The sequence below is a fragment of the Artemia sp. Qi Xiang Cuo genome, chromosome 21, assembly GCF_049724085.1.
Source record: "Artemia sp. Qi Xiang Cuo chromosome 21, ASM4972408v1, whole genome shotgun sequence".
In the NCBI taxonomy this organism is placed as follows: Eukaryota; Metazoa; Arthropoda; class Branchiopoda; order Anostraca; family Artemiidae; genus Artemia; species Artemia sp. Qi Xiang Cuo.
In genome coordinates this window covers 23,201,968-23,216,097 of record NC_142814.1, presented here as the reverse complement: position 1 = coordinate 23,216,097, position 14,130 = coordinate 23,201,968, and the positions used below count along the sequence as shown (strand labels likewise).

The 14,130-nt window shown below is 37.0% G+C and overlaps 1 protein-coding gene across 1 annotated transcript in view; it reads right to left on the bottom strand.

Moving 5' to 3' along the window:
- Positions 1-14,130, bottom strand: part of LOC148939355 (angiotensin-converting enzyme-like) — a 402,696-nt gene that overhangs the window by 351,944 nt on the left and 36,622 nt on the right. The window contains exon 7 of the mRNA XM_089107028.1: positions 6,963-7,060. Within this exon, the coding sequence (XP_088963154.1) occupies positions 6,963-7,060 (98 nt within the window). The remainder of the gene's footprint in view (positions 1-6,962; positions 7,061-14,130) is intronic.

The window sequence follows — 14,130 nt, the reverse complement described above, 5'->3', positions numbered from 1 at the left end:
ATTTTGAGACAGCCATTTTGTTAAAAATAGTTCAAAGATGAGATAAGAAAAACTCCGGTGTCGACACAACCCCCAAAGCTCGGGGGCAAGCGTTGTATATTATGCCCTGGGGGAAATATATGGTTCTTATGGAAGTAATGCTGGTATAAACTTCAGAGAGGACTCATTTGATTGGAAATTGAAAGTTCTAGTTTATGTTTTAAGAGTAAAAAGTGATTGGAGGGCAACTAGCCACCCCCCAACGCCCTCTTTTCCCCAAATGCGCCAGATAAAGATTTTGAGATAGCCATTTTGTTAAAAAAAAAAGGGTGAAGGATCAGATACCAAAATCTCCGGTGTCGACACAACCCCTCAGTGCCCAGGGACAGGCTTTGTAATTTATGCATATGGGGTATTTATGATTATTATGGATGGTATGCTCATAAAAACTTCAGAGAGAGTTCATTTGATTGGAAATGGAAATTTCTAGTTCACTTTTTAAGGATTAAAAGATATCTGAGGGCAAAGAGATCCCCCCCCAAGCCCCTTTTCATAAAAACCCATCTGATGAAAATTTTGAGATATACATTTTGTTAAAATATTTCAAGGTCAGATAACCAAAACTCTGATGTTGACAGAACCTCCCAGGGCCAGAGGAGAGGTGTTGTAAGTTATGCCCTGGAGCCATATATGGTTCTTATTGAAGGAATGCTCGTATAAACTTCAAAGAGGGCTCATTTTATTTGAAACTGAAAGTTGTAGTTAAGTTTTTATGAGTAAATAGAGATCCGGGGGGCAACTAGCCCACCCCCACGCCGTAAGACTTAAATTTTGTATTATATATATTTTTCTCCCGAGGCACATCATATGGAAAAGGTGGTCATATAGACTTTGGGGGGGGGGGGCTCATTCAATGGGAGTCGGAAGTTCCAGTGCCTTTTATAAGAGTCAAAAATAATCTGAGGGCAACTAGCCCCAACCCCACTGTACCTTTTTTCTTCAAATGTATCCGATAAAAATTTGGAAATGGCCATTCTGTTAAAAATAGCTATATATAGTTCTTATGAAGGGGTGCTCGTATAAAATTCAGAGGGGGCTCATTTGATTGGAAATTAAAAATTCTGGTTCATTTTTTAAGATTCAGAAAAGATCGGAGGGAAACAAGGCCCCCCCTCTTACTTTTTTCCCAAACCCATCCGATAGCTGTTTGGAGATATCCATTTAGTAAAAAATAGTTCAAAAACCAGATAACAAAACTCCCCTGGGGCAAGTGTTTTAAGGTGTGCCCCGGGGTTATATAAGTTGTTCAAACTTCAGAAGTGGCTCGTTTGATTAAAAATTGAAAGTTCTAGTTATCTCTTTATGATTGAAAAGTGATCGGAGGGTAGATACCCCCCCCACAAACACACACACAAACACACCCTCTTTTCCCCAAATGCAGTCGATCAACATTTTGATATAGCCAGTTTGTTTGAAATAACTTAACGATCAGATAGAAAGAATTTCGGGGTCAATATGAGCCCCAAATCCCTGGTTAAAATTTGTAACTCATGTCCTGGGGGCATATAGGGTTTCTTATGGAAGAGATGATCGTATAAACATCAGAAGGGACTCAAATAATTATAAATTGGAAGTTATAATTCCGTTTTTAAGAGTCAAAAGTGATCTGATGGTACCTAGCCCCCCCCCTAGCCCTCTTTACCTTAAGTACACCTGATCGAATTTTTATGTGGGCAGTTTGTTCAAAATAGACCAAAGCTCATATAACAAAAACACCAGGGATAATACATCCCTGAACCAGAAGGCAACTGTTGTGAATTATTCCCCATGGTTATATAAGATTCTTATGGAAGGAATGGTCGCATAAACTTCGGAGGGGGTTCAAAGAGTCAAAGTGATCTGAGGGTAACTATATCTCCCCCAAAGCCCCTTTTTCCACAAATAGATCTGATCAAAATTTTCGCATAGCCATTTTGTTCGAAATAGGTTAAAGCTCAAAGAACGAAAACTTCCTTGTCGACACAACCCCGGGTATCTGGGGGCAGTATTTGTAAATAATGCCCTAGGAGTATATAAGATTTAATTTAAGGGGTGGTCATCTAAACTTCACAGATGTCTCATTAGATTGGAAATTTTGAAGTTCTAGTTACCTTTTAAGAGTCAGCAAAACTGATCAGAGGAAATCTCCCCCCCACCTTCTCTGTTCCCAAAATGTATCCTATTACAATTTTTGATAGCCATTAAATTAGAAATAGTCCAATGATCAGATGACTCGGGTTTAATGACCCCCCCCCATCCCGGAGAAAGGGTTTTAACTTGTGCCCAGGGGGAAAAGGTTTTTTATGGAAGAGGTGGTCGTATACACTTTAGGGAGGAACTCAAATGAACTAGAAATTCAAAGTAATATTATTTATCACTACTTTTTCCCAGAGATACTTCATCTGGAAGGGATCGTCGTATAAACTTCTGAGTGGAAAACTTCTGATAGACTTCTGATTGGAAATCGAAAGTTAGGGCAACGCGGCAACGGGTAACGAGCCACCCTCCCTTTTTTCCCCAAATGCATACGATAAAGATTTTGAAATATCCATTGTGTTAAAAATAGCTCAAAGATCATATAACAAAAACACCAGTGTCGACACAACCTTCCAGGGTCTGGAGGCAGGTGTTGTAAGCTATGCCCTGGGGGCATCTAGCGTTCTTTTGGAAGGCATGCTTGTATAAACTTCCGAGAGGGGTCATTTGATTGGAAATTGAAAGTTCTAGTTTACTTTTTAAGAGTCAAAATTGATTGGATGGCTACTAGTCCCCCCCGTGCCCTTTTTTCCCCAAACCTATCCAATAAGGACTTTGAGATAGCCATTTTATCAAATATAGCTCGAAGATGATATAACAAAACTTTGGGGTTGACACAACCCCCCAGAGCCCGGGGCAACTATGGTGTTTGGATAAACTTCAGAAAGGCTTCTATTGATTGAAAACTGAAAGTTCTAGTTTGCTTTTTAAGAATCAAAAGAGATTCGAGGGCAACTAGGCCCCCATGCCATTTTTCCCCGAGCCCATTCGATAAAATTTTTGAGATAGCCATTTTGTTAAAAATTGTTCAAGGGTCAGATAACAAAAATTCAGTTGTCAAAACAACCCTCCAGGGCCGGGGGACAGGCGTTGTTAGTTATGCCCTAGGAACTTATATAGTTCTTCTGGAAGGGATACTCGTATAAGCCTTAGAGAGTGCTTATTTGATGGGAAAATGAAAGTTCTAGTCCACTTTTTAAGAGTCATAAGAGATCCAAGGGCAAATGACCCCCAATACCTTTTTTCCCCAAACCCATCCGATACAAAATTTTGGGATAGTAATTTCTTTAAAAATAGATTAAATATCAGATAACAAAAACTACAGAGTTGACACAGCCCCCCCCCCCCAGACCCCGGGGGCAAGTGTTTTAAGTTATGCCCCGGGGGCGTATAAGGTTTTTATGTAAGGGGTGGTTGTATAAACTTTGAAGGTGGTTCATTTGATTGGAAATTGAAAGTTCTAGTTAACTTTTTAGGAGTCAAAAGTTAATAAAGGGCATCTATCTCCCCCCCCCCTCCCACAAACACAAACACACCTTCTTTTCTCCAAATGCATCCAATGAAAATTTTAAGATAGCCAGTTTGTTTGAAATAGTCCATCGAAAAACTTCGTTATCAGCACCCCTACCCCAGAGCCATGGAAAGGATTCTAAGTTATGCCAAGGGGGCATATAAAGTTCTTATGGAAGAAATGGTTGTATAAACTTTGGCGGGGACTCAAATGATTAAAAATTGAAAGTTCTAATTTCCCTTTTAAGAAATAAAAGTTATTCGATGATGACAAGCCTCCCCTCCCCACCTTTTTTCCCCAAATGTGTCAAATATAATTTTTTTTATATAGTCATTTTGTTCCAAATAGGCCAAAGATAAATAACAGTAACTCCAGGGATAAAGCAGCCCCCCAGAATCCGAAGGAAAGTGTTGCAAAATATGGACTGGGTGTATATAAAGTTTTTATGGAAGTGATGGTCGAATAAACTTCAAAGGGGAGTTAATCGATTATAAATAAGAATTTCTAGTGCCCTTTTTAAGAGTCAAAAGTGATCGGACGGCAACTACCCCCCCCCCCCCAAGACCCTTTTCCCACAAATGCATGCAACCAAAACTTTGAGATAGCTATTTTGCGCAAAATAGTTTAAAGATCAAATAACAAAGCTCCATGGTCGACACAGCCCCCCAGAGCGTGGGGGCAAGTATTTTAATCTATGGCCCAGGGGTATATAATGTTCAATGTAAAGGGTGGCAGTATAAACTTCAGAGATGGCTCATTTAATTGGAAATTGAAAGTTCTAGTTACCTTTTTAAAAGTCATCAAAACTGATCACTGGGCATCTACCCGTCCCCCACGCATTTTTTCCAAATGCATCCCATAAAAATTTTGAGATATCCATTTTCTTCAAAATATTTCAAAATTCAAATTACCATAACTTTGAGGTTGAGATATCCTCCATAGTACCCGGGACAAGAATTGTAACTTTTGTAATTTGTAAGTTTTTAAGAATCGAAAGTGATCAAAAGTAACAAGCCTCCTCCCCCCCCCCCCGTTGTGCCTTTCTTCCCCAAACACATCTTATCAAAATTTTCAAATATCCATTCGGTTACAAATAATCCAAAATTCATATTACTATAACTTAGGGGTTGAGAAATCCTCTCTAGCCCCTGGGGCAAGGATTGTAACTTATATAAGTTGCCCATTATTAGAATATAATGTTTTTGTGGAAGGGGTGGTCGTATTAATTTTTAAGGGGGCTCATTTGGTTGGAAATTGAAATTCTAGCTCTTTTTTAAGAGTTAAAAGTGATCAATGGGCAACTAGCCCACTCTCCGCTTTCCCAGAGGGCACTCGGTCATAATTTTGAGAAAGCAATAATGTTCAAAATAATTCAAAGGCCACATGACTATGTTTCCGGGGGTTGACCCCGCTCCCAACCCTAGGGAAATGGCTCTGTGCTACGAAACTTAATTATTGTTACTTTGATACTTTGTTTACTTTGATACTTGGATTTAGTGATTTACCTGGTAACTTCGATTTACGGTGCAAGGGCTGTAAGCTATGCAAGTTGCTTATTGCTATATTGATACATTGTTTACTTTGATGCTTTCTTTACTTTGATACTTTGATATTGTTACTTTGATACCGTTTTTGATACTTTGATCAAAGTTTTATATTGAAAAAAAATTCTTCTTTTGAAATAAAGAATTTTTTAAAATTTGAAACTTTTTGGAATCAAAAACGAACAAAAATTAATTAAGAAAAACTTTCCAAAAAAGAACTGTTTCAAAGAAAAGTAAAGGCCATATTAAACTTCAGATCAGGAGATACAAATACCTGTTAAAATTCAAACTCAAAACGATCAAAAATTACTATTAAAGGAAAAATGAAACCCAAAAGGGACAAAAATTAAATTAACAATCATAGTAAAAAAAAACATACTACGGGTACTAATATAAATGAATAAATAAATCTTAAAACGAGTAGAGTTTGAATTGAATGTCCAAATCAAGCTTAAAACGAAAAAAAAAAAATTGCTATTGAACTATAAATGAAATTCAAAACGAACAGAAACTAAATAAACAATCATAGCAAACATACATACAAGAGGCACTAATATAAATGAGTAAGTAAATCTTAAAACGAGTGAAACTTAAATTGAATATGCAAATCAAGCTTGAAACGAACAAAAATCTCTACAAATCAGAGTTTGGGTTTTGCCTCCTTCTCTCACTGTAAAAGTTTAAAACCTACTGTGTCATTGACGCTTTACTGAAAACTATATGTGTCTTGAACTGTCAAGTTTGTGTGTTTGATATACATAATGCTATTAATTGTTGAAGAATCATCAGTTCAAGATTTTATTTCAGTGTAATTTTGTTTTCATTTTCATTGCTGCAATAAGCTGGAAAAGCAAATATTTTCAATATAATTCTTTTTCAGTGAAACACCAATGATGTAGTAGGCTTTAGACTTTTACAGTTAGGGAAGAGGGCGGCATCAAAACTCTTGTTTGTAGTGAAGCTATGTTTGTCTTGAACAGTCTTGGAAAGAACTAATAAAATTAAACTGAATATTTTATATATAATGATATTAATTACTGAAAGCTCATAAGCTCAAAAGTTAAATTTACTGCAATTTTTATGTTTATTTCAATGTTGTAATAAGTATAAAAGAAAATATTTGCAATACAATTCATTTTCAGTATAGCACAAATGACGCAGTACGTTTTAGACTTTTACAGTGAGAGAAGGAGGCAAAACCCAAACTGTTATTTGCAGAGATTGTTGTTCGTTTCAAGCTTGATTCGTATATTCAATTTAAGTTTCACTCGTTCAAAGATTTATTTACTCATTTATATTAGTACCTATTGTATGTTCGTTTGCTATGATTGTTTATTTAATTTCTGTACGTTTTGGGTTTCATTTATGCTTCAAAAGCAAAAAATTATTTGTCCGTTTCAATCTTGATTTGCATATTCAATTGAAGCTTTACTCATTTATTCATTTATATTATTACCTTTTGTATTTTTTTTTTGCTATGATTGTTTATTTAGTTTCTTTCCGGTTTGGGTTTCAAATTATTCTTTAATAGTAATTTCTGGTCGTTATGAGTTTGAATTTTAACAGGTAATTGTATCTATTGATCTTAAGCTTTATATGGCCTTTACTTTTCTTTGAAAATCTTCTTTTTTGGAAAGTGTTTCTTAATTAATTATCAAATAAAAAGGAGACACCTAGCATTTGTGTAGACGCTAGCAATCAAGAAATGAGTAAAGTTAGGTGCATTAGAATGATTTTATTCCAAAGGTAGTTTAGATTTTCGAGGAACATTTTTTTGTCTGGTCCTCGGACATTTGGGATAGTTTTCTATCAATCTCTCTATTCCGTCAAAACTAATAGACAACACTACTTACCTTTTCTATCATACCAGGTGTAGCATCTACTGATGAGACATTTCCAAAAAACATAACATGGTCTGCAATATTGACCCAAGACTGGGCCCACATGTTTCCTAAAATGACGGCAAATGAGTATGTTAAAAAAAAATATATTGTCCGTCTTTTTTATATACATATATAAAAAAAAAAAAAAAATATATATATATATATATATATATATATATATATATATATATATATATATATATATATATATATATATATATATATATATATATATATATATATATATATATATATATATATATATATATATATATATATATATATATATATATATATATATATATATATATATATATATATAGTATATATATATATATATATATATATATATATATATATATATATATATATATATATATATATATATATATATATATATATATATATATATATATATATATATATATAATGTATATATATATATATATATATATATATATATATATATATAGTATATATATATATATATAAGTAGTGGGGCCATAATCTATACAACGTGAGCTCTCCCAGGATTTCTACGGGAGCCTAATCCCTTTTCCCATAGAATTCAAGCACCTGCTCTGTGACGTCACACGGCACACCTGTTTCTAGGCAACATTCCCACCTTTTGCAAGAGTTCAAAGGTCATGTGCTTGTTCTATGACAATCCCCGTTGTTTTTCCATGACAAGCCCATGTTTCTGTGACATGCCCTCCCCGGTTTTCGTGACATGCTCTCGCTTTTCTCATAGAATTCAAGCACATACCCTCTGATGTCACGCGACAGACTTGTTTCTAGGCGATATTCCCGCCCTTGGCAAGAGTTCAAAGGTCAGATGTTTACTCTATGACATACCCCTTTGTTTTCTATGACAAGCCCCGGTTGCTGTGACATGCCCTCCCCGATTTCTTTGACATACCCTCCCTTTTCCCATAGAATTCCTGTGACACGCCCTCTGACGTCACGCGACACAGTTATACAATGCGGTCAACTGTTTCTTGGCCACAGGTGGCAAGATTTCTCGTATTTCATTTTCATATTATATGATGACATGGAATGTGGTCCGTATAATACACAAGTTCTGATAATAACTGAAGCCCCTAACCCCTCACCCCTGTTTTAGCGCGTGCCCTCTGGCATCACAGCGCACACCCCCGTTTCAGGTGTATGCTACACCAAGCGATACTCCGTGGGCATTTAAAGGGCCAGATAAGTGGAGCTACCAGTCCCTCGCACCTTCACAGTGCAGTCACCTGTTCTATTAAAGGGAACACACTTGGCAAGACACCATAACACACCCCTCTTGACTCCAATGACGTCATACAACTTACCCCGTTTCCAATAAACAGATCTAATATGCTTGACGCAATTTTGCGTAACCCTACCACAGGAACCCATGGGGGAATTCCCGCTTGTAACGTAACGACACCCAAAACCCCCAAAGCATTTTTTTTTTCATTAACTTAATGGCGGTACACACTTTACGTAATGATTGCGCATCCCTCGCGGGCAGATAATGCCATTTCGACATTTTTCGCCGAAAAGGCTTTCTTTTTCGGCGTTTCATTTTTCGTTCGAAACCCCTTTCCTTTTTTCTAGAGTTCTAGACCCCGCCAGTACTCGAAAGGTCATTCCCTTCCAGTTGTACTGCACTCCAAGCAAGTCGTCCATGAAACCTTTGTCAATGTTTTGTATCTTGAACCTTATTCTAAAAATAAGCTATTCCACGACACCTGAGATCCCCCATTTTTTGGCAGTCGTTAGAACGGCGTGTTTACTGCCAAATTTGATGCACTCCGGGGGGTATTTGCTTTCAAGATATTAATAAACGGGAAATGCGTGCCTTACTTGTCCCAAACAATAAATCTTACAAATACAGACAATGAAAATGAAAACAAATTAACAATCAATAAAACAAAGAAAAAAAAACACGACAAAAAATCCAAGATTAAAATGTCATATTATCATACACGCAAAAAAAAGAACCATCTATTATAGAAAACTGGAGGCTTCTAGCCTGCAGCCCCGGGGGGTAGAGGAAGGGGGGATATTACATACAATTTAAACTGTATTAAGAGCTTTTAAGGAAATACCCTTTTTCATTAAGATAAATTTATGAATATTTCACAATATCCTAACAATAGCTTCCAGCTCGCACCAAGTAGCCTTCATTTTCAGATGATGAATTGATAATAGATGTAGTTTTTAGGCGTTATTGCAGCTTTTAAAGGATAAAGAATAACATACCCATTTAAGGAAAGACGAAGCGAAAGGACTCCAGGGGAGGGGAACTGTTTTCTCCGTCACCAGTTAGACACTGTTTTATTTTTTATCGTTACGCAAAGCGGTAATTTTCAAGCGTACCTTTATGGTTATCCTGGATCCCTCCTCTACGGTACCGACCTGCTCGCTGATTGCCTCTGAGGAAGTTTCCAATCCCCCAAATGATTTTTACCAGCCCCACACACCCCTAGGCAAACTTATTTAGCAAAAATATGAGGGAGGCGATCATAATATACACAAAAAGAACCGTGTATTATGGAAAACCGAGACTTCTAGACTGAAACCCAGGAGGATAAGAAGGGGCGAAGTAATATTAGATGCAAATTTAAGACATATTAAGAGCTTTTGAGGAAATACTCCTTTTTCATTAAGATAATGTTATGGATATTTCATATTATCCTAAAAATAGGTTCCTGCTCCTGCCTACTAGCCTTCATTTTTAGAGGGTGCATTGATAATAAATGTAGTTTTTAGACATTATTACATATCTAAAATGATAAAGAATAACATGCCAAATTTAAGGAAAGACAAAGGGAGAGGACTCCAGGGAAGGGGAACAGTTTTCTCCGTCACCAGCTCAAAACTCTTTTATTTTTTATCGTTACGCAAAGCGCTAATTTTCAGGCGTATATTTATGGTTATCCTGCTTCCCCCCTGCCACTAAGGTACCGACCTGGCCCCTGGTCACGTCCGAGAAAGTGACCAGTCCCCCCGAACGGTTTCTCTTAGGCCAGGGTACATTTTTCACTAAAATATCAAAACCCGCAAAGGAGGGGAAATTCAATTTCGAAAAATTCTTGTTACAATCCACCCTGTAAGCTGTGCGGGAGTTTAGTCTGTGTCTACTCTTTTTGGGGGACGGAATCCAACCATATTAAGTGCAGTCGAGGAGTTTGCTCTATATCTACTAATTCCTGGGACAGAATCCGGGCTTCGGCTGGGCGATAAAAGAGGCTAAAAAGGTCTCGCTTGAGATAATTTAAAGGTAGTAATAGCAGGAAATTGTCATATAATTTCTATGGCAACCCTCTAAAATCAGAGCATCCCTGTTTCGAGTGCTCAGAAAGCAAGATTCGAGCCCTGGCAAAATTCCAGTCATTGATACATTGTTTTTCTGGAAGATTTCCTGGATTTCCCATGATTAGGTCTAATGCGAATGATGCAAGTGTATCTCACAAACAAGACTAAAAGAACCCCATGGAAGTCCAGCATGCCACATACACATGCGTATTGCGTATTAACGGCGATGTATATCCTAAGCAAAAATACTTATTGGTAGAGATTGGAAGATCTTCTAGCAAGGAAGGTAGGTTCGCAAACTAATAAATAGTCTTCTTATGGTCCAGAGAAGAATGGTGCTACGACACAATTTTCACACCAGCATCACCTCTCTAAACGACCCCCCCCCCCTGAAAACCAAAACCCCCTGCCAAAAAAGAATTCAAACGTACTGTCGAGAATATGCAAGTCCAGCAAGTGGAGAAGTTGTCTTGTGATTGCAGGAGTGACCCAAACATCTTATGGAAGCGATTCCAATCTAAAAGGGCCGACGCTGATGTGCAAAGTCCCATTCCCGATGAAAGTTGGGTAAACCATTACGAGGACGTGTTTGCGCCACCACCCAACGAGCTGGACTCTGTACATAAATCTGAGTTAGATAGGCAATTAATCAGCGCAAAACTCTGCCGCACTGATGTCATTGTTTCCAAATGGCATATTGAGATAATTGTGAGAAAATTGAAAAAGAACAAGTCTCCAGGGCTCGATGGAATCACTCCGAGGCACTTACAGCACGGCACAGAACGTCTACATGAGTACTTAGACTTACTATTCCAAATGAGCATCGAGCAGGGACTCACACCTGCCATCTTTCATGGTTGTCGCACATCCAATATTCTGAAAAAGAATCGAGATCCCTTGCTTTGTAAAAGCTACAGACCAATCACAGTTTCATCGGTTATCAGCAAAGTATTTGAGAAGGTACTGTTGTCCCATATTACGTCGCACGCTCTAATGGGAGACAAACAACTTGGATTCAGAAATGGGTTGGGCTGTGGACACGCCCATCGGCTACTAAGAAGAATAATGAGGTCTACATCTTTAGTTAAAGAGCCACTCTTCGCCTGCAGTGTCGACATTTCCGCTGCATTCTTTCGTCCAATCGCAGGCACTGTGGTGCCTCTTAGATTCAGGAGTCGACCCTCGCATTGTCCTTGTTCTCCATGACTGGTACTCCCACACGCATATTCGTCTAGCTTTGGGATGGGAAACAATCACCGGTCACCGCAAGCAAAAGCTTTCTGAACCCATTCGGCTCTTCAAAGGAGTTTGGCAAGGATCTGCTCTAAGCCCCATCATCTTTAATTCTGCGATTTACTCTGTAACTATATTCGTTCGTGGGACCTTCTTTTTGGAGGGCTTGGATCTAAGTTTCACTTCTTATGCAGATGACTTGTTGCTCTTAAGCAGCACGCTGAGGGGTCTACAAGAGAATCTTCGTCTTTTAGTGACCCTATACAGAAAAATAGGACTACGAGTCAACATAGAGAAAACCGAATTTATCGTTTTTAGCGGCACCAACTCGACCAATTCTAATCTTGTCCTTGACGGTATCAGAATCCAGCAGTCCCAGTCCCTAAATTACCTTGGTATCACGTATAACCAGACGCCTAGGTCAACTAAAGGCTTGTTGACCGAATCAGTCTGTAAATCTATCCGCTCAGCATATGGAAAAGCTGTAAAATGCAAGTGGTCATTTAATCGATTTATTAAGTCAAAACTATTCAACGCCTTCGTCTCTCCTGCCATCTGGTACATATCACCCTTGTGGGAAATGTTGTCCCTCACCGAGCGTGAAAAATACGAACCACGTACTACAGATTTGCAAAATGTTTGCTGGGACTTCCACGAATATTTTCTAACACGGAGATCTCATCCATATATGGAATCCTTGATCCATCAACCAAGGTGATTGATCTAGAACGGAGAGCCTCAAGACGATCCCTCAGTAAACTCTACGACTCAACGCTGACTCAACTGTTTCTTTGAATGAAATACCTGTATTTAATTTTTAGTGTTGAACATGTTTTTCCTCTTTTTTTGTTTCATTTTGTACTCCGCTTTTTTTTTCTCCATTTCTCCATTGCAAGCGGGCATAAATATATATATATATATATATATATATATATATATATATATATATATATATATATATATATATATATATATATATATATATATATATATATATATATATATATATATATATATATATATAGTATATATATATATATATAGTCTTTTTAAGACAGGAAAAATAAGTTGGAAATTTTTTTAAGTTAAATTCAGAGTCGCTAAAGTTATTATGTAAACTAAAGAAATATTTATGGGCCCCCTACTCAATAATTTTAATGTTTTAATTCAAACATAAGATTACCTAAAACTTTAAAAATGATTTTTTTTAGAAAGAATGATCTTGCTAAGTGGTTAAGCTTACAAATAAGATTTTAACACTGCCAGTTATATAATATCAGTAAGAAGGTCCCAAAAACGAAAATTTGCAATTATTAAAATTGATTATTCTATGGAACGACCTGAACTATCAAACTTGATAGGACCGAGAGGTCCGGTTATTCTGTTTTGTCCTAGGTAATTGGATAGATGAGTAAGGTTAAAACCATGTTCAAGTGCACATTTATCTGAATTGCAGGATTAGGATGACAGTCATTTTCTTCTTTTCTCCCTCTCCTTTTTTTAGTCAAGTATTTTATCTCAGCAAAGCTAAAGGATATTTCATTAACAGGTCACATTTCACCATATTCACAATGTAGAAAGTCAGTGGTAGACTGTAATAGAGACACCCAAATATTTCTCCTATTTTCTGACCTCAAAATTAATACGACTTTATTTCTCTTAAAATTTTTGCCTTCATTAAGGTTTTCTTGCCCTTTCTGTATGTAAATTTAAAGCCTATCAGGAACTTTATTTTAGGGCTTATTGAATTATTAGTTCAGTATCAGTCCTTGCAACCCAAGGCTAAAATCAAGTTACCGAATATATGAGCAGGCATTGGGGCAAAAAGCAGCATTTCATCGTCATACACCCTATCGTTGAGCACTCGGCGAACATACGTATATAGCTGCTCGTACAGTGGTTTTACATCTTGCCAGAAATTATAGATTTCATCTTTAAACACATCTTCTGAATATCCGTCATACAAATAATATTCGTTCCAGGATTTTCCAGTATCATCAAAGCCTAGAAAATGGAATAAAATATTACGATTGCTGCAGTTTCATTAGCCTTGGCTGATTTGTCTAATTCTGGATCAACTGCCAAAAAGATGACCTCAATCTACCTAAGTGGTGGTATATTTCAACGTCTACAAAACATTTACCGTTAACCCGGTAGAACCTACTCGCCAGCAGGGTTGCCACCTGTGAAACTTTAGTGTCACTTTTGATACTTTTTCAAAAAATGGCACTTTTTGGACACCTGGCACAATTAGGACATTTTTAGGAAAAGTGGCACTTTTTGTTAAGTAGCACTATTTTACAATACAAGATTTTTTCAGACAAAAAACCGGAAGGAAAATTGTCAATGTAGATATACATCGATATCCTTTTTCTGTCAGTTAAGATTCTTATCCTAACTCCGCGTCCAGCAATTATCACCCAGTGATCTTCGGTACGAAATACTTGGCAATGAAAAGGACTGAGACAGAAATTTAACTGCAAGTAATGGTGGAGAAGCCTTCAATTGTTTTCAGTTGTTTAGTTCAGCTATTTTGTGTTGTTGCAATAGTTTGTAGGCATATAGACGATAAGTCAGTCAAGCAGTTTGCAATTTTGAATGG